Source organism: Elgaria multicarinata, chromosome 14 (assembly GCF_023053635.1).
Source record: "Elgaria multicarinata webbii isolate HBS135686 ecotype San Diego chromosome 14, rElgMul1.1.pri, whole genome shotgun sequence".
Taxonomy (NCBI): Eukaryota; Metazoa; Chordata; class Lepidosauria; order Squamata; family Anguidae; genus Elgaria; species Elgaria multicarinata.
In genome coordinates this window covers 12,523,742-12,546,096 of record NC_086184.1, presented here as the reverse complement: position 1 = coordinate 12,546,096, position 22,355 = coordinate 12,523,742, and the positions used below count along the sequence as shown (strand labels likewise).

Here is a 22,355-nt window from a genome sequence, read left to right as displayed (position 1 = left end):
GTTAACATATTTTGTACAGAGTGTTTGTTAAATGTACTGTTGGTATTGGTCAATGACCGTAATAAAATATATTCATTCATATTCAAACGTTATGGCTTAGCATGTCAAGTGAGCCATGACTTCGTGTATTGTATGAACCATTCCTTGCCATGGTGGCTACATAACATTTTAAACACGTTCACTAACCATTTGCTGCAAAAGCGTTAGCAGCCTAGCCATGGCTTAGCGTCTTGTCTGAACAGTGGTCTCTGAGCTAGACATGGATTTAGGAGCTAAGAATGTAACAGCAGCCCCTACTGGATCAAGGTTAAAGGCCCATCAAATACATTATGCTATTTGCAACAGTGGCTAAACCAAAACCCGCAAGCAGGGCATGAAAGCAACAAGTTGATCTTGTATTCAAAGCAACAAGTTGATCTTCTTCCTTGTTCCTCTTGTATTCATAGCTATCATGCCTAAAAGCCCCTGTGAGACCTATCCTCCATGATTTTGACCTTTAAAGACCATTACCTTGGAGATTTCTACTTCCTGTATGCATCCTCTCACTAATTAAGATCTAGTTCAGGTACCCTGCTTCAAATACCATGTCTGTGAGAGGCAGTGGAGGCAGTTGGCTCCAATGTCAGCAAGGCACTGAAACTGCTCCAGGTATCATTCAGAACGAGTCAGAACTCTAAAGGAGCTATCCAAGATGCTCAGCTCCTTTAAAGTTCTGACTGAAATCCGGACCAGATTTATCACCCTGCTGATCTTGGAGCCACCAGCTACCGTTGGTAAGATTTAAAGTCAACCACAGAAAAAAATAGGGCTTTCTTGTGGTTGCCCTAGAGATGATTTTTAATTTTAACGTTTTATCATTCCATTTTGTTTTTTAAGAATTGTGACAAGCCAAGCTGAGCATAGGAAGGACAGGATCAAAACAGTTTACATAAATAAATCTAGGTTCAAGACCCAATGATGTCATAATATCATTACATGGCGGTAGACAACTTGCTCTCTCTGAACCCAAGATCCCCGTCTATGCAAAAGCAATGATGACATACTGGTTTGCAGGGCAGACACAATGGTTGTAAAAACACCGCTTTGTTGCATTCACCCATACAGTTTGGGAGGTACACTTTGAACCAACTCTGATGTACCTGTAAAACCAGATTTGATGAAACCACAGTAACCAATAACGTTACATAAAATAAGTCGGAGAGCATCACCTAAACTGTCATTTAAAGAACAGGTGGGTGCTTTTCTTCGTACTAAGAATTCCAGCAGGGTTCCAAGTTTAAAATACATCTCAATGATATTGTACACTTGCACCTTAGGAAAGTCCCATTCCTCTGTTTAAAAAAAATAAATTAAAAATTTTAAGCCCTTTATTAACATGGATCTAACTCAAGTAGTTGAAATGAAGCATGACTGATCTTCATCAATCTCGTCGGCTCTCCCATCAGCTTGAAATGAATTGTTTTCAATTGACTCGTTTGTTTTCATTATGTGCCGAGCATTGTCCAGTCAAAATACTCCGAAGTGCTAGTTTGGAATGAAACCTCAAATAAGAATAGGCAGATGGCAATTAAGAAGGCAGGAAAACAGCAAAGAGAGCTCAACTCACATCTTCATAAATGTCAAAGAAGGTTGCCAACACTGCATCTTTGATTTGATTTAGATCCGAGAGCTCCCAGTAGACCTTAAACATACGGCGCGCGCCCTCACAACTTGCATTGTTGCACTCGACATTCTGTAATAGGAAAGCTTGTTGATTGCTGAAAAAGAAGGAAAGGAACATGTAATGGGCTTAGTTCGATTCCCCCTCCTTTCCGCTTGTAAGATTGAAGGTGAGCTCGCACTTTCAGGGATTAAAATGACTCTCCCTTAGCTACTTGTTTCTCAGGAAGAGCAGGGGACGGATTTCATCCTTGTGGGTAAACTTCCATTAAAACAGCTTTCCCCAACCTGGTGCCCTTCAGATGTTTTGGACTTCAACTCCAATGAGCTCTATCCAGTATACTCAGGAATGTTGAAGATTGTAGTGTGAAACATCTGGAGGGTCCCAGGCCTCAGGGATTTTTTTTCTTCAATTTTTTTTAGAACTCTAGGAAACATGGGACACCTCTTCCAGCACTTAAACATTTTTAGATTGTAAGCTCATTGAAATTCACTGGCCCCATTCAGAAGACACCTTAAACCACAGCTTTAACCACAGTGGTTAAGCCAGAAAGCCAGGCTGTGTTCAGAAACCTTAAACCATGGCTTTAACAGTGGTGAATAGGGTTTTTTGTCATAGTCACTGTGGTTAAAGGCATGGTTTAATATGTCTTCTGAACATGGCTTGGCTTTCTGGCTTAACCACCGTGGTTAAAGCCATGGTTTAAGATGTATTCTGAATGGGGCCACTGAAGCAGAAACTAGTCTCCCCTGCTTACTTAGTTTCTCTCTAAAGCACTATATGTAATGCTAATACTATGTTACTCATTAAGTGATAATAAACTTAGCGGTAGTGATGATGGGGAAAGAGATCATTTGGGTGGAACTAGGCACTGCTGAAGATATGGTCTGCTGCCAAAAATGGCATGTCTAGTTGTCCTCGATGCCCCATGATGTGAAATTCACCATGTAAGATGCCATCACATGATTACTTCCCCCTATCTACTCTACTCTACTCTGCTTTGAAGAGAACTTCATGGGAGCAATGATGTTGATTCATGTAGTGACTGTCAATAGATCTTATGGGGGGGGGGGGAAATCAAGGGAGAACTTGACCCAGTGCTGTTGTTTTTGTCGTAAGATCCATGGCATCTAGGTCTCCCTGAAAAGTGGGTATTAAAAAGTCTGCCAAGCCTCTGGTCAGATGAGTAAAACTGAAGGCTGTTTTGCCAATTTTCTGTGTGGGGGTAGAACAACCCTGATTTGGGGAGAAGGAACACACACAAATAGAATGCTTTTATCTGCTGAGTCAATTAATTTATATTGTATTGTAAGCTTTACTTCCTCCCCACTGTGCAAAAACTTCAAATGTATGATTCAGACGTTTCCCCCTCAACTCCACATTTTAATGAAGCTTTTCATTACCATCATAACAAGCTTATTCTTAACACACTTCATGAATATTTACATATTTACATCCAGCATGAGTCACGACTATCATTATATTGCATCTCTATTATTTCCCATTCTGCCTCAGCCAAATATCAGCACACACATTAACTAAGTTATTTCAATTTCTTTGTTATGTTTCCTATTAATGCCCCTCTTTAGATGCGACAAACGGTAACATGCTGTGTGTGGACAATTGGTTAGAATTTTTCTCATCCTCTTTTGATAAATTCCTTTACAAAGACGGTTTGGAATTTTGAAGATAAAATTGCCAAAAATGCTTTTCTCCTCTGTTTGCTATGATATTACAACATGGCATTTTGACACTGGGATGCAAATTATTAACATCTTTCAGAGATGTGCAAAATGTTCAACTGTGAATGGTAGGAAAAGCAACCATCTATCTACTGTTTTCATCAGTGTAGAATATAGGAGGTTCATCTAATTTTGTTCTCAGAACAGTACGAGGTAGTGAAAACTTTCAGAGGTGTAGCCATAATAATAATAATAATAATAATAATAATAATAATAATAATATATTTATTTATTTATTTGTTACCCGCCTTTCCCTCTGGACCGAGGCGGGGTACAATACAAATGCAAAACACCATAAAATATATATAATTGATAAAAACATATAAAAATAATACATTATTAAAAAGCAGCACGTTATTAAAAGGCATCTTAAAATTCTACTGGATAGCCATGTTAGTCTCTTACTGTAAAAACAGTCAGTTGGGCTTGTGACACTTTAAATCGTAATAGATTTATGGTGGAGTATTTCCCGTTTTATTAAATGTGTAAAGTGCTATCTTAACTGGCAGGTATTTAGACTGATATATACACAAGTTCAGAGTGAGTATGTGCCTGAGTGTTTATGTACATGTGTGCACGTGATATATAAGCAAAGCAATTTTTGAGTTCGTTGAGGTTCTCTGAATTCCCCCTAGGTTCACCTTGATCGCATTCCTGAATACAAGTATATTTTAAAAAAAAATAGGGAAAAATGTGCATTTTTAAAAGCACATAACCCAAATGTATGCTCCCCACCATAGACTAAAGTGTAAAAATGCAGAAGGGGGTGGTGGACACTTTAGAACACAAATTCAATACATGGCAAAAAAAACCACAAGAACTGCACTCCTGCTCGCATTTGTGAACAGGACATATTCGGATGATGCACGAAGAGGAACAAAATTCTCATACATCCCATATATGTGTATGGTGTGTGCATGCGCATGCACAAATTACATAAATCTGCCAAATGTATCTTTTTAACTTTAACTTTCTTTATTGCTATCTATAGATCCATAAAAAGAAAAGAAACAAACAACAAACAACCAAACACAAGAATCAGACATGAAATCATACGGTTAGAGCTATTATCAACTTTAGTCTAATACACAAAGAGCTCTAATCTTGGCCGCCACTGTAAGAAATTTAGCAACAGCCAAAGTTACACTTGAGGACTTATCTTCCAACAGAAACTTAACATAAAATTTGCCTGAAGTTCTGGACAGTTTGCTCAACAATGGGGTAATCATAAGATGGCGGGCCTGATTATAAAAGCTACAGGACAGAAGGATGTGCTCCATTGTCTCCACTTCCGTATTCCTACAGGGGCACCGTCGTTCCTGATAAGGGATACCAGCATATCTGCCCTGAAGTAATTCAATAGAATAAACATTGCATCTGGCCTTGCCAAATGTATCTGATGAAGTGGGCTTTAGTCTACTAAGGCTTACACCACAGTAAATATAGTAGTCATTAAGGCACTACAAGCATGTTATCTTGGGAGGCAGTGACTGGTACAAGGTCACCCAAGAAACTTGGTGGATGACCAGTGATTTGAACCCAGCTATTCCTAGGTCAAAGGCTGGCATTCTTCCCACTCTGAAATAGGTAGTCAAGTCAGTTTAATGGTAGAATGAAAAGAAGCATCACAATGGAGAACATTAAACAGGAAAAGGAAGACATACCCCATGCCATGGGGAACACTCTGCTCCAACGGACAGTTGTCCTGGGTCTGCAAGATGAAAGGAAGGCACAGTCTGGCCCCATCCATTCACCAGAGGGCTAAGAACTGCTGGGTTGTGCATGTGTTTATTTTATATTATTGCAATCTGTTGTAAATCACCTTGAAGATCAAATAAATAAATAAAATAATATTGCAATCTAAGAGGATAGTACATCTCCCAGAGGTCAATCCATGTAGCCTATAGTTTTGTATATTGCAGCCCACAATTTGGGGACAATCGTGTAAAATGTTATTTGTTCCAAGAAACGTGAAAAATCTGTATTATTGAGTGCAACCTATATTTCTGCTATGACCATTATATATGAGGCAAAGTGACATTAGATACATGATTGCCATCTCATGTTTCACAGCAGTTTTTACTCTTTGTGTGTTGCATTTATAGTGGAAATATTGTTTTGTACTCAATACCCATTTTTCACATTTATTAGACCAAAAACCGATTTCTAACACAATATGGCAGTTTGTAACAACAGTATGCTTCATTTGAAACCATACGACTCATATTTTGGCATGACTTTAATAAAATAATCAATGCCACTTAATCACTGGGCACCATTTTTTTAAAAAAGTAACTCCAATTTGCCAAGGATATGAGTCACCCACTGTCAAAATTCATAATCTGCAAACTCCAATGAAAATAAAACTGTTACTATCCCCATGTTTGTATTACTAATGGTTTCACGGAATGATCGTTGCTGACAGACTACATTGTGGAAACCATCGGTTGCAGGGAGAGTGGTTTTCGTTTCAAATGCTACAGCCCCTACATGCGGCTTTATGCCAGTGTTGCACATTCCTGATAGCTGCTGGCAATGGTTACCAAACCCACTCCACATTATTGAGGGCGCTCATTCAGTGAACCACTTCCAAATGTCATAAGCAGAAGCATTTTTCAGCTGGGAAAACTGTCTCAAAGTATGGCAGTGAAAAAGGGGCGGAGGTGGGCGGGAGTATGCTGTCACCTGAAAGACAAGGCAGGAAATAATTTTAAATAAAATCAAGTTAATTCAGTGGTGATCAGAGGAGACAGCACCTAATCTGCATGTTGGTTGCTTTGTATCTATCCATCTGTCCAGTATGGCACATTAGCCAACCTTCTAATTTAGACGGAATACTTTTGGGCTGTGGTAAAGTTATTTTAATGTTACTTCAGTATCCACTTCTTTTAAAGGCAAGAAACCAAGTTAGAAACTTGTTTTATGGTGAAAATGCAATTGATTAATTGCTTTTCTTAAGCCTATAGCAATTCAAAACCAAAGCAAGGAACGTACACCTACATCCTGCTCTTTAATACGATAGAGATTCATTGCTGAAAGTAACCACTCCTGTCAGAGCAGCAGAAGCCTGAAAAACTAAAGCCATTCATCAGTGTCCTTTTTCAAGCAGAGTAGCAACAATACCTGTTGCGGTTTCTCTTTATTTCCCTTAGATGTCAAATTCATGGAACTTCTTATTGGTGAATGCATTAGGTTGCTGGAAAATTCCCACGGCTTTGAAGTCTTTCCTACCAAAATCACTCTAACAGCACTCTCTGTGTGTGCGTGTGTACGATCAAAGCAAATAGCTTGAGATGTGGTAACAGATGACATAATTTTAGGCCTTCCAGGGAACAGTATTTGAGAAATTTCTCACCCGTTTAGCTCTCAACAAGATTATTCCAGGGCATTTCTACCATGCAGTTTTCCTTCCTTTATTCTGGTACAGTCCTTGCTATCATTATGTACACTATCATTATGTACACTTAGCAACTGGGAAGTCTGGAGGTATGCACAATCATGGTTTGTCCACTATGTTTCGAGGAAGTCATTGTTAAACATTAAAATTAGATATACCTGGAACAAAATCAACACTCAGACTCCCACATCCTCAAAAAATAGTAAGTTGATGTAAGGAATATTTATTTATTTATTTTATTTTGATATTGTTTATTTCAATATTGTTTTTAAATAGATACTGTTTTTATGCTTTTGATGGTTTTAAATTTTTGTATATCTGTTTTCAATGTTCATTGTTTTTAACTTTTGTAAACTGCCCAGAGAGCTTCGGCTATGGGGCGGTATATAAATGTAATAAAATAAATAAACAATAAATATTTACTACTGCATTTATATCCCCCCTTTTTTCCAGCAAGGAACCCAAGGCGGCATACATAATCCTCATCCTCCTCTCCAGTTTATCCTCACAACAACAACCCTGTGAGGTGGGTTAGGCTGAGAGTCTATGACTGGCCCAAAGTCACCCAGTGGGTTTCCATGGCCTAGTGGGGACTAGAACCCAGATCTCCCAGCTCCCAGTCCAACACTCTAGCCACTACACCACACTGGTGTGAAGTCACTTTACACCAAGTCAGACCATTGGTTCTTCTTAGCCTCTGATTAGTAGCAGCTGTCCAAGTCCTAAGCAGCCCACTGACCTGAGATGCTTTTAAGTGGATGCTGGGACTGTACCTGGGACCTCAGACCTAAACATGTGCTGAGCTACAGGCCTGCCATGCCTTTCTCCATCCCAGGTGCTGCAGTCTTGGAGAAAGATTCAGACTCAGACTTGGAGTGGGCTGATTTGGAGCCTGCTCAGGCTGCGGAATGTCAGGATGGTGGGAGTTAATCTCTAAGTGTCTTCCCAGCAGCAGCAGGCCACAGAAGTCTGACACTCCTCACCAACTGCAAGAATTGACCATGGAAGAGCACAGGACCATGGAAGAGTGCAGAAACCTGAGAGATTTTCTGTGGGAAACAAGCAGTGGGGAGACGCGGCTAAGGCGGGGTTGGGTCTGTCTCTTTGCAATGAAGGCATCTAAAGAGAACAGAGGAGAGATACCCTAGTTAGTCCACAAATACAGATGAAGTTTTCCTGCAGGGAGAGGTGGACTGTTAAAGAGCTATAGGTGCCCTGTCTCTGTTTCGAAGTGGCTGCAGAGGCCAGAGAGCTTCATCATCATCATCATTATTATTATTATTATTATTTATTTATTTATATAGCGCCATCAATGTACATGGTGCTGTACAGAGTAAAACAATAAAATAGCAAGACCCTGCCACATAGGCTTACATTCTAATAAAATCATAATAAAACAATAAGGAGGGGAAGAGAATGCACCAAACAGGCACAGGGTAGAGTAAAACTAACAGTATAAAAGTCAGAACAAAATAACAAAGTAACAGAGACTTCATAGGTGTGAAGCCTCTGTTACTGGAAAATTCCTTTGCTGGGGCTATACCTGAGCCCTGAGCTTCTGGCCTGGACTCTCCTGCTCTTGGGATTGTGTCTGGAATTTTACTCCTGAAGCCTGAACTCTTGCAAACTTCAAAACCCACGCCTTTGGAACTCTGTCTCTGATAAAACCGATGGGCATTTTGACCCTGTTCCTGGCTCCTGCCTGGATTGATACCTTGGAACTTAATGCAGAATTTGATAACCCTGCCTCTGGCTTCCGTATAGGTTATCTGATTTATTGGGACTGAAAGCTATGTTAAGTTTCTGTGCTGTGGACTCTGAAGGCTTGCTTGAGTTGCAGTCTTACTGCAATAAAAAATGTTTTCTGTTTATGTGCTAAGCTGTTGGTGTTTCAGGGCCCTTTCCCCAAATTTGGAAAATTCAGGAGGAAAGGCAATGAATGGAAGGCACAAGGACAGACAAGCTCAACTCTTACTATTACCACTAGCGCTCTAATAGTTACTTTTCGAGCTAGAGCAGAGCACAGTTAGTGAGGAACCATTGTGAACCTGGCATACTCAGGTAGCTGACAAAGTCCCATGGCCCCAGCAGGGTCCATCATGGACCTCTGACCTGAGTTGGGCCTCCCTTAAACATTTTTCCCTGGTACCAGGATACCATTTAAATTTGTCACAGTACCTCCCAACAGTGTGACTCCAGGGCATTGTGTGAAATTAACATGGCAGCCCCCAGTGTGGGTTTGGGATCTGGTATGGGGGGAGGTGCTGATACAAAGGGGGAACTAGATTTTTTTTTTTCAGAGGGCTTCCTTAACTATGCGGCCTGCCATGTGTGGCCATAATAAATTAAAGGAATCCCCAGCAGAGGAGAACTTTGGGATACCACTGTATCATGTTGAATTAATGGGGAATGTTCTTTAGCACTTAAAACACACATATGCCTCTCCCCTTCAAAGGAAAACGCTTAGCCTGAACAAAAGCCCTTTGTACATGTGATTCTAAAAAGGTGGGTTGGAGCTTTCCGACCAATCACAATAAGCTACTGGAAAGGCTGCTACAGTGCCAACACAGAGTGCTAAAGCCTAAGCAGAACAAGCCAATTATGAGTGGGTGACTGCTGAGTGACAGGGTGAGACCAGCAGGTGGGTCCTGAAGACAGACAAGATTTTAGCTGTGAATCTCCTTAGGAAAAAAATAGTAGCCGTCTATCATTCCCTTTAAATATAGGGTAGTGAGAAAACCCACTCTACTACTGCCAGGAAAAGAAGCGTCTGAATTTCTGCAGAGATAATGGTAAGATGCCGAAATAAATCTCAGACCAATGTCAAGCTTGCAAACTATATGAACATGATAAAATGCTGAGTTATGCAAATGTTTTCATTCAATTCCAAAACAAATTAATATGAAATACTGAGATATAGTTGAGCAGCATAAATCTAAGGAAAGTATTTTGATTTAGGAGTGAGGGGCACTGCCTGGTCCTCTCAGCTGCCAACCACCCCTTCCCCCACCTTCTTTTCCCTTCTGCGCCTCTTCTTAAAATAGCTTGGAAGAAGGAACGAACAGTGATCTCTCTGCCCCGTCTTTCTCCTTCAAGAAAAACGGGGAAAGGGTGACTGACACAGGGACATGCCAAAGTGGTGGTGCGGAGATCTTCGTTTCCCTGGGCCTCTCGTGAGACACAGTAGAGTATCATAAATTTCACTGCACACCATCAACTGCAGTATTTATGGCAGATTCTTGGTCTACATGTACACCAGAATGGGGTTAATAGAATGGACGGAACCATTTCCGGGTGCTAGAAGAACACAAAAATAAAATCAGCACAACAGGCAAAAGGCTGAACTACAACCTTTCTGTCTGATGTGTTAGTTTGTTTGGCCAATAGGCAATGGATATGCAGAGGCAATGAACACACCAATGGGTGAAGGGAAGAGGTTTATGAAAGAGAAACAGATTAACAGAAATAATCGAAGAAAAGGAAAACAAAGCACACTATTATAGCAAGATCATAAAGTAAACACCCTTTCAGCCCCTGGGAACCCCAGCATCTTATAAAAGATCAGCAGCAAATGTGACCCCATAATGGCCTGGTCCTGCAGTACCTGTTCTGGATCTGCCTGTGGTGAGGTTCTGCCTTGGGAGGGTCCCACGGAATCATATAAGACCTCCTTGATCCCTCCTATTCTAGACTTCATCCACCCCTCCAAAATGGAAGAACATCAGCCTCAACAAATGGCAGACAGACAGCCCATATAAGTCTAATTTTAGCTCATGGCAAACCTTAAGATTCTGCCAAAGGCATTATCTACCAGTTCTGAGCACAGCATCAACAACCTCAGCCTTGGGAACTAGCATAGCTGCTTCCCATCAGCTCCACAAACATGCCCAACTGCACTCTAGACATGTGCAGGGGAATTCTGTACACCAGTGACTTCATGATACACAGTAAAATGGTCTTCTGCATTTCCACTACACTGTTTTTATTTAACTTATTTTTAACGGGGGAAGGATCACTACCTGCAGCCTGCCACTTAATTCTACTTCCTGTGTACACCCATCCCAAGGCTTAGCAATGATTCACTGATGGTGTAATCCTATACATATCTACTTAGAAGTAATTCCCACTGAGTTCAATGATAATTACTCCAAGGTATTTAAGGGCAGAATTGCAGCCTGATTGTTTTACTTAATAGCACTATATCAGATTTAATGTGAAATTGCTAGTATTGCTAGAAACTAGTGACATATAATATGTGTGTGTGCGCGTGCGCGCATGTGAATTTTAATTTTCAAACTTCCAAGTAGAAGATCAAGTACAACCCCCCCCCCCCCCGCCCTGGCCCAAAATCACTGAATTTAAATCCATTTTACTTCAAAACAAAATCCCACTAAACTGGCCAATACTCTTGGACATCCATGCTTTTATTAAGGGAAATTTCAAAATTTAAAGGCACATTTTCAAAGAAGAACAGTAAAGTAACTATAAATCTGTCAGTTCAGAATGAAACAAGTAATTCAATAAGGCTTGACAGATGACTGTGAAGTTCCACCTTTGAATTAAACGATTTGAACACATTAATGCTGTCAATTAGTTCCCTGAAGCTCTTAATTTTCAATAACAGGCCTGGCACAGGATAAGGTCATCAATGGGGGATGCAGCTATCATTGGCCTGGTTCGGACAACACGCTAAACCATGCTGCTTAACCACAAAATGGTTAATGGAATGCATTAAGGTCAATGCGTTCCATTACCATTTTGTGGTTAAGCAGCATGGTTTAGCGTGTTGTCCGAAACAGGCCAATGGTTACTACCGTATTTCTTCGATTCTAAGACGCCATCGATTCTAAGGCACACCCCATTTTTATAGATGTTTATTTGAGAAAAAAGGGCATCTTAGAATCGAAGAAATACGAACAAAGACACACACATTACCAACATAACTGGCTTCTTCCTTAAGCATTCCTCACAGCCACTTCCCTACTCTAGCCTTACAGAAAAAGGACGGTGATATATAGCCCAATTTCCCCACGCTAATCTCTCCCAAAAGTGCCGAGCCCGCCCCTGCACGATTGCGCGCGGGGTGGGGAGAGCGGCTGGAGCGCAGAGCAATAGGCGCCGTCCGAGGACCGTCACGTGCTCCAGACCCTCTCTCGCCCCCTCTCTTGGAAAGAGGCGAGAGCGGCTCCTCATCTTGTGGCCTCCTCCGCTATTTCTACCAAGACAGGATTTGTGTGTGTGTGTGTGTTTTGTTTTGCGATCCCATCCGATCTCTCTCTCTCTCTCTCTCTCCAATTCTGGGTTGCCGGAGGGTTCGCGCCCCGCCCATTTGGCTGGGGCCTCGCGCCAGGCTTTTGCTCTCTTGCTTCCCGTCTCACGCCGGCTCCGGTGAGCCGGGAAGGTCAGTGCAACTGCAATTCACAGGCGAGACAGAGCAGGCAGGGCACAAAGGGCGGTAGATGGTTGCTGCTGCTGTCTCCCCCCCACACACCCTTTTTCTCCACAGGACGCGGGAAGTGGTGTGTGCTTAACCCCACACCAACAAACTGTTGCTTGCTTGCTGTGATTGCCCTGAGGCGGGGGCTAAGGATTAAGCCGCTCCCCTTTTTTCTTCCTTTTATCTCTCTTGCAAATGTATGTTGCTGTGCGGGGAAGGGTTAGAGGCGATTATTACCGTATTTCTTCGATTCTAAGACGCCATCGATTCTAAGGCGCACCCCATTTTTAGAGCTGCTTATTTAGGGGGAAAAGTGCGTCTTAGAATCGAAGAAATACGGTAGTTAAAATGTCTAGATATTGCATCCAATATCAGAGGCAGTACGTCTCTGTACGCCATTTGCTGAGGAATATGAGCAGAAGGGTACTGTTGCCCTCATGTCCTGCTTGTGGGCTATCCATGAGCACATGGCTGGCCACTGTGCAAACAGAATGCTAGAATACATAGGCCTTTGGTTTAATCCAGCATGACTCCTCTAATAGTTGTATATTCTTATGATGCTGGATCCCTGCACCTATGGCTTCCAAATCAGAAACCCAGCCTCAGAAACATGTACTCTGCCCCCATCACTCTTTGGCCCTTCCTTCATCCTCTTGATATTCACCATGGTTCTGTATTACACATGCCTCAATATAAACCGTGGTTAACACAAACCAGGTTCCATTTTAACCATGCCCCCCAAACCCACTTCGAATAATATTTTCAAACTCTGGTGTACAATGTTGCTATGGTCAGTGTTGGTATACATTTAGTGCAAAGCCTTAGTTAACGATGGAAAGGGAAGGGAAGAGGGAGATCTCTCTTGAGAGGGCAGAGGGTGCACAATCCAAGATTGACCCACAATTTGCAAACCATGATTTGCAAGGAGCCAGTATTAAACTTGCATGGGCTTAAGAGATGAAACTAAATAACCTTAGTCGAACCACATCTGTGCATATGTATGCACTCATGCACTTAAGACTATTCTCACCCCCCCCCCAGTAACTCACCTTGGAAATAAATCAAAATTGTTCCAACAGCCTCATACTATAATGTAAGTATCCCTTCCATACAGTACCAAGGAATAATAATAAAAAATACAGCGGCAAACTACTCTGAATCAATTTTTGAAGATGATGATAAAAGCATATAATTAAATCACATCTGTGTCACAAGGCCATTCTATACATCAGCATGGTCCCGGATGAATAAAAAGCCACATGGCCCCTTTTAATTCTACCTTGTTACAGATCCTAGCAATTAAGAACTAGGCTTCCTGGACTAGTAGCAGCACAGTCTTGAGCCAAAGATTTGCAAAAAAAAGCTCTTATCACTTAATCACAGTAATCAATCAACAAAATTAGATCGGTGGTTACTAGTATTAAAAGCTGGGAGGGAAGGAACTAAATGGCTTGCTTCAATGCATGATGTATCCTTAGCAACTGGCTTCATGCTTCTTCCTCCTCTCCCCCTTTTGTTGTGATTTCTTGGTGAGTCACCTAATAAGGTTCATAGAAGTAATCCAATGAATAATTTGAAACGAAAAGGATATTTGCTTCAGTACAGTGAACATTCCTTGTTATGTTAAAAGGGGGAAAGGGAACCCCAGAGGGCACCAATTATTTCTTTAACTAACTATACTCCCATATGTTCTTTCCCATTTACTTATATCAGCTGGAGACGCCCTGCCTTCTGACCTTTGTTCAGGTAAGGCTGACCAGGATGCGGGACCAGGTTTTCTTTCTCTAATGTGCTCCCTTATGAGATCTGCCTGGTCCCCCCTCTGCTGCCTTTCCAGCGGCAGGTGAAAATGTTTTTGCTTGAAAGGCATTCCTCATTGGTTGGTGTGTATGTAGTTTGTAACGCTTTTAGCCTGGCACTATTTCAGTTTAGTTGGCTCTTCTGACTTTTTAGAATTACTTTTTTTAACAATCTATTATTTCAATGTGTTTGCTATCTGGTGTTTAATTCAAAACCAACAACAATTTCTGGGGTAAAATATAATCCTTTATGAAGCTACCAGTAATGTTAATTTCTCTTTCAGTCTCTCAGATGAAGTTTTATTATCCCTCCCTTCCTCTCTCCAATAGTAAACTCAGGTGGTAAGTGCTGAATGGACTGTAGCCAAAACAGGGCTGTTAAGAATCAAGAAAAGAAAGAAAAATTTAAGGCACCCCACTGCCCTAAAACACTTCCACTGAAGACTGAGCATGCTCAGTAGCTATGGAGTGTGTTGGGGGGCTGGGGAAAAAACTACTTGAGCTCATGATAGCTCAATAGTAACCTGGAGTAGGGTGTGGTGGGCTGCCGTCCTGAACAGGGGCACTCTTACAAGGTGGGCTGCCGTCCTGAACAGGAGCACTCTTACAAGGTGGGCTGCCGTCCTGAACAGGAGCACTCTTACAAGGTGGGCTGCCGTCCTGAGCAGGAGCACTCTTACAAGGAGAGGATACACTGAAACTTTTCATTGCTGGTCTCATAAGAACCTACGAAGAGCCAGGCTGGATCAGGCCAAAGGACTATCGAATCCAGCACTCTGTTCACACAGTGGCCAACCAGCTGTCGACCAGGGACGCACAAGCAGGACATGGGAACAACAACATTCTTCCACCAAACTTTCCAGGCAACTGATGAATATAGGCTTACTGCCTGTGATACCTGAGGTAGCACATAGCCATCAGGACTAGCAACCATTTGATAGTCTTCTCCTCCAGGTCTACATCTTGTGGCAGTGGATTCCATAGTTTAACTATGCGCTGTGTGAAGAAGTCCTTCCTTTTATCTGTCCTGCATCACCCACCAATTAGATTCATGGGATGACCCCACATCTTGTTCTTCTTCTTCTCTTTTGTTAGCACGATCCTATGAGAACCTGCACAGTGTCAGCTGTTCCTTTGAGCTGATCTGGTAGTCTTAGTGACTACACAAGGGGAAGGTTGCTCCCTTTTATCTGTAGAGCCCTGTTCTGGAATGGGTGAACACTTTCTTACACTCTGTATAGCACAGTTGCGCAATGGCCATTTTCCAAGGAAGGGGCAAGCAGTCGATACTGAGAAAGGACTGATGACAGGCTTTGCATGTAACCAAAGAAGCCCATCTGGGCAATGCAATATGTGCTGGTAATTAAGGAACATTTGGAAGTTTAAATGGGGAAGAGGGGATAGGGAATATGCAAAAGACAAGGTATGAATAACTTTGAGATGTTTGATCATGTGGAACTGTTAAAAGCAATTGTGCATAGTTAGCACCATCCAGTTTCCAGAAATTAAGCCTTTGTTTCACTGTTAATACAAGGCCAATGCAAAAGTAACTATATTTACGTGTCTGGGGGCACTCCACAAATCCTTTACACTCCTTTTCCTTTTTGGAGCTAATCATATTTAATGTTACATGTGCCTCACTGTTTTTGCTAACCATGGTTAGCAAACCATCTTCAAATAACCATGGTTGCAGACATATCCTTTGTTAGTGAACACAACGATGTATAACATTATCCACGGTTAGCTCTGAAAGTGAAACAGAGGGAGGAGATTTACATGCGAAAGGGGAGAAGAGAGAAGCCCACACCCCCAATTGTCTAACCATGTTTAGGAGATCAGACAGCATTACACCTGCACTAAGCCTGTGCTATCTAGTATGTATAGAGGCAGGAAATGGCTGTGCAGAAAAGAGTCTCCTGTGGACGAGGTATCAGACACTTGAATGGGCATTTTTCTGGCAACATCAGAATCTCTCATACAGGGACTGTGCATTTCTAGGTAAGAAATAAGCCAGCTGGCTGCTGCTGAAAATTTAAAACCAAAACACAGGTCAGACTGCTGCAAAACAATGAAGAGGCTCAGCTGAACAGAATAACAATGTCTAACACTGAAAAACCATCTGTTTGATCTCAAGACTGGATATTTGACTCCTATGATGAGACAACCTCAGCTAATTGTCCCATTAAGTTGTTTTATATCAACTCTTCTTGAGCAGAACAACTTGTTTCTTAAGTCCACTAAGCAATGCATTTGATGAATTTCGGTTTGCCGTCTGCCAGAACAACAAATGTTTTTCTCCATCTTGATACATTCCAATAATAAAGTGGGGGGGAACCCACTGTGTATCGGTTGTAACAATTTCAACAAGTTTGAAACATTTTTTTAACAGCGTGAACAAGGAGATTTATTTTAATTCCCGAGGTGGTACTGAACTCACCAGAACTAAAGTGAATCGTTATTATACATCAAAATGATGTTCCAAATGCGCATCCAAAAGGTTCATACATATATTAAAAGGATATTTGGCACTGGAAACTTTTAAGTTTTCAGAGAAGCAATAGGAAAACCCTCTTTCCATCCTTTCTTGAGCATAAGCAGTAGTTGGGTTCTAGAATACCAGACAAACTTACCTAATAATTTTTAATTGATTTTTAAGCTTCCTATACATGACCAATTTTATAGTAATCACAGTAACCTTGGTTTTATATTGCAGCTGCTAACTACTGTCAATATATTTCCTCTCTAAAATGGCATGCTAAGTGTTTCATGTTCAGAGCCTCCCCTGCCAATTATCAGCTCAGATTTTACAAGAATTTATAAATATTTATAACCACCTTTGGCAGTTCGTTTGCCGTTGGGGTAAATCTGATTTTATTTTTAAACAGCCACTCTTTTGGAGAGTGTATCTATCTATCTATAGAGAGACCCACATAGTCTAGCAGAAAAAGCGAGGTTACATCTTAAAATCTAAATTCTAAATTTAAAGGCCATAAAGAAATACAAAAATATTTAAACAGAAGAACCATGGCGGATTTCTGGAATGGTTGCCACTCCCCTGTGAGCTTCATGTCTGAATGATCGTAAGTTTGCCCAGATGTGTGTCATCTCAAAATGGGGGGGGGATTTTCCAACATACATAAATGATAGTTCTCTCATGCATTAGTTACATATAATTGTTTATTCTTCTCCATTCTTTCTTTTTTAAAAAAAGCTTTTTGTTTTCTATGTCCTGTTTTTCATCTCATCAACATACCAAGGAACTCATCTTAATTCTATACCCTTCCTGTTATCTTTCTTCTTCTCTGCCTGCATGTTAAAATGGGCTGACATCTCAGTGAAATTATCTTCAATTAAGCAGCTGTGTACAATTACTCCTTAAAAGTCAGAATGATTTGTCTCTTGAAAAATCACTTGCTTTCTTAAAAGCTTTTAACTTGAACTAAATGTAAGACATTTATTAATAAACAATTCTTAGCTGAACCTTGAAATCATCCAGAATTAAGAAAAATTTATCTTGTTTCTTCTTCACATATTCAGCGGAAAGCTTACTTATTTGAGGGAGTGCATGTATCTTCTTGATTATAATAATCAGCCAACTCTTTTAGCACTTGCATTCAAAACAGAAAAGGCCAGCATTATAGATACAACAACACATTCACAATGTAACTGAAAGCCTCTCTATATACTTGTAAAGACATACTTGTCAACTCAGAAATGGGTGTCACACGTATTCACACATCTAGCATAAAATGATCAAAGAACAAAGGCGGCTAATCAAAGCCCAACATCTTTCTATCACAAACAGTGATTTATACAAGGGTGAAAATGTCTTATAACACAAACCTTTAGACTCTGTATGAGCATGTTCATTTTGTATGCGCTTCAAGAAGCATTAGCTCACAGATGGATAATGTGTAGCTGAACCACAATTTGAGGAGCAGGGTTTACACATATTCATTTTGTAACATTAAAGAACATTCATCTATAAAGGAGCGCTACTAACATGCCACTTGAGAAATAAGGCTACATGTTACGTTGCATTATCTATCTGTAGCCACTACAGGCCATCAAGTCCCCCTGGTCCTTTGTGCTAATGGTCAGGAGCCAACTTAATTCATCAAGGTGACACCCATACTTACTAGATATCAGTTTGTGGCAGGTCTACATCATGGACTTTCCTCTCTTAAGGGTTCAAAGAATTACAGTGCCTACTCTTTTAGGATCATGGCTGCCACATCAGCAGGTGAACGGGGTTGTCCAATATATCATCGTCCCTGGGGATGTGGCGGTCACAGGCCTAAAACAGTCTACATTTGTACAGAGGGAGAACTCTTTCTCTAATGCTGTTTTATTTAACTGCAGCCTGTGGCACAAAGTATATCTGGTTCTGCAGTCATATCTATGTGCACAGAGTAGGATGGCATGTGAAAAGAGTCTAGAAAACATATCCCAGCTGGGACACTGGTTAAGCATCTCCCAGCTCAGAGAAGCATGTGAAATATCAGGTACCAATGCTACAGAAGGAAGCTGCAGAATGAGGGTCCCAAATTTTATTGTTATACAGCTGGGAAAAGGGAACTCTGAAATATGGGCTCACCTTGAGCAGTGCAGCACAATTTTTGTCCTTTAAATAGTGAACAAGGCACTGTAGGCCTTTAAGACTTTCCAGTGCCCACAACTGAGCTGACCTCTTCAGGGTGGATGGTGTACACATTTTAGACAGCAGCAGTGATATCTAGTTGGGCAATTTGCAATCTGGCTGATGGACTACTACTGCTTTCATTTCTTTGGCTGTGGAGTCATGAAGCTATTTTCCTCCAGTGGTGCTTTGGTATCGCTTAGAAATTCCTTTAATGTAAGCGATTCATATAGTAAAAATAAATACATGAATACACCAGAAAAAGCAAGATAATCTATTGAGTTTGGGGGCAAACCAAGGCAGAAGAGAAATGTCTAACACACCCTTCTTTGGTAGGCTGCAGATAACATGCAACTATACAGTAATAGAAAGTTTAACGAAAAATAAAACACAAGTAATCATAACATTAAGAGGAAGCATCAGGACAGAGTTGTGTGACATTAGGATGTTTGATCCCTAAAATGACATGTGCCAAATTCACATGCAAACTTGGACATTTTCCTATTCTTTTTGACTCTTCCTCCTGTAATGCCCCACCATTTTTCATTTTGTAAATAGGGAGGAGGAAAGAGTTAAGAAGTAGCTTGCTTACCTGGTGCTCAGAAAATGGAGTTTACTTTTACTTTATGTTCAAAATGTGCTTTTATTGACAGGTGTTGTTGAAATGGTTGCCATCAGTACCAGAACTAAGGATTTATAGATTTCATAAAGGTAATGATAGAGAATTTGCAGAATTATGACTCTGAGTCGTTGTTTTTTAATCTTCTGTGTATTCATGTCATTCATATCTTAGCCTTTTAATTTTTAATACTATGTTGTGATTAATTATAACAAACACTTAAAAATAGCTTGATACTGATGGATTGCCAAGGGTGAAAACAAAAGAAGTGTGTGCATTTCATCCTGTGAGCATGACTAAGTATCTTCTCTAGATCATCCTTGACACGCTTATCCAGAGCAGCTAAAGTCGCAGCATCAGTGTGACCGCAGATAATAGATTTATTATGTATTCCTCCTACAAAGCTTCACTTAATCAGCGTCTCGGTATGTAGGAATTTTAATACTAATATGAAACTCACCTTTTGACACTGTCAGCAATATTTCCTTTGCATTTTATACAGCAATTCCATAACATCAGTCTGAAAGTGGCTCTACAGATTCAGTTTTCATTTTCTAAAATGCTTTAGGTGACCATTAATTCCAAACACATTTTTAAAAATAAAAACCAAATACTTAAAAGGACTGGCTAGAAGCATGTCTTTCCCACAAGAAACTAGAAATATTAATAAATGCTTATGCTCACACTTTCTGAATAGGTCAAGAAGTGCCCCTGCTCAGCCATTTCCTATTTATCATTCTGTCCTTTGGACGTAAATTATGGCTCAGTAAAAGGCGGTAAAGTGTGGTGTTGGAGGAACCCAGGACGGTGGCTCTGGGTGACTTCAACTTTCATGCTGAGGCTGTCTCTGGAGCTCCAGCTCGGGACTTTATGGCCTCCATGACAACCATGGGGCTGTCTCAGTTTGTCATTGGCCCAACACACTAAACAGGGCATACCCTTGATTTGGCTTTTGCTCCAAGTTGTGAGATGGATAGTCTGAAGATTGGGTGTGTGTGTCTCCAAGTAACCCCATTGTCACGGTCGGACCATTTCCTGGTGAGATTTCAACTCACGGCGTTACTACCCTCCTGCAAGGGTGAGGGACCCATTCGGATGGTCTGCCCCAGGAGACTGATGGAATCCAATGGATTTCCGAATGCTCTTGGGGATTTTCCAGTGGAGAGAGCTGGCGATCCAGCCGAGGCCCTAGCCTCACTGTGGAACGGTGAGATGCGGAGGGCCATCGACTTGATTGCACCTGAGTGCCCTCTCCAGTCCTGTAGAGCCCGCTCTGCTCCTTGGCATACTAAGGAGTTGCAGTCAATGAAACAGGCTGGACGTCGGCTGGAGCGCAAATGGCGCAAGACTTGAAGCGAAGATGACCGAGCACGCTGTAGAGCGCATAATCGTGCCTATTGCGTGGCAGTGCGGGCAGCAAAGAAGGCTTATTTTGCTGCCTCCATTGCGTCCTCGAGTAGCCGTCCAGCGGAGCTCTTTCAGGTGGTCTGCTAACATCCTCCCCAGCAAATGGCCCCATCAAGGACCCGCTGTGACCTTTTTGCATCACACTTTGAGGACAAGATCGCTCCTCTCCACAGCGAGCTTGACATTGTTAGAGCAGCTCCAGTTGAGGTTTCCGATGCCACCATCTGCCCGATTTTGTGGGATCAGTTCCAGTTATTGCGGCCTGATGATGTGGACAAGGTCCTTGCAGCAATGCGACCGACCATTTGCCCTCTCGATCCCTGTCCCTCCTGGCTTATAAAAGCAAGCCGAGGGGGTCTGACAGGGTGGGTCCAAGGGGTGATAAATGCTTCTCTCTGGGAAGGGGTGGTCCCTGATGTCCTTAAGGAGGCAGTAGTGCGACCACTCCTGAAGAAGCCCACCCTGGACCCGATGGTATTAGGAAATTACCGCCCAGTTGCTAACACTCCTTTTTTAGGGAAGGTACTTGAGAGGGTTGTGGCAGAGCAACTGTAGGCACTCTTGGAGGATACTGATTATCTAGACCCATTCCAGTCTTGGTTCCGATCTGGTTACGGGACTGAATCAGCCTTGGTCGCCCTGATGGATGACCTTTATCGAGAGAGGGACAGGGGGAATGCAACCCTGTTAATACTGCTTGATCTCTCGTCGGCTTTTGATACCATCGACCATGGTATCCTCCTGGATCGACTCCATGGGATGGGCATTGGAGGCACTGTGTTACAATGGTTCCAATCCTACCTACGGGGTCATTTTCAGAGAGTAGCATTGGGTGACCAGTCCTCAGCCTCTTGGCAATTGAGCTATGGAGTGCCGCAGGGCACCATCTTGTCCCCAATGTTATTTAACATCTATATGAAGCCGTTGGGAGCGGTCATTAGGGGATTTGGAGCTAAATTATTATTATTATTATTTATTTATTTATTTATATAGCACCATCAATGTACATGGTGCTGTACAGAGTAAAACAGTAAAAAGTGAGACCCTGTCGCATAGGCTTACATTCTAATAAAACCATAATAAAACAATAAGGAGGGGAAGAGAAAGCAAACAGGCACAGGGTAGGGTAAACAGGCACTGGGTAGGGTAAAACTAACAGTATAAAGTCAGAACAAAATCAAGTTTTAAAAGCTTTAAGAAAAAGAAAAGTTTTTAGCTGAGCTAAAATGCCATCAATACGCTGATGACACGCAGGTCTATCTCCCTGTGACAACTGAATCAGGTGAGGCTGTGCAGGTCCTGGACCAGTGCCTAGATTCAGTAATGGGCTGGATGAGGGCCAATAAACTGAGACTGAATCCTGGCAAGACGGAAACCCTGTGGGTGAGTGGTTCCCAAGTCTGGGAGACAGGCTCATTGCCTGTTCTGGATGGGGTTGCACTGCCTCTGAAAGAACAGGTTCGTAGTTTGGGGGTACTCTTAGACCCATTTCTGTCGTTGGAGGCTCAAGTAGCCACCACAGCTCAGGGTGCCTTTTACCATCTTCGGTTGGTTCGCCAACTACAGCCTCTCCTGGACAGGGACAGCTTGGCCATGGTGGTACAGGCACTGGTAACCTCAAGATTGGATTACTGCAACGCGCTCTATGTGGGGCT

The 22,355-nt window shown here is 41.8% G+C and overlaps 1 protein-coding gene across 1 annotated transcript in view; it reads right to left on the bottom strand.

The window, feature by feature from the left end:
* Positions 1-22,355, bottom strand: part of ITFG1 (integrin alpha FG-GAP repeat containing 1) — a 113,618-nt gene that overhangs the window by 42,354 nt on the left and 48,909 nt on the right. Inside the window, exon 11 of the mRNA XM_063141244.1 lies at positions 1,607-1,757. Coding sequence (XP_062997314.1) covers positions 1,607-1,757 — 151 coding nt within the window. The remainder of the gene's footprint in view (positions 1-1,606; positions 1,758-22,355) is intronic.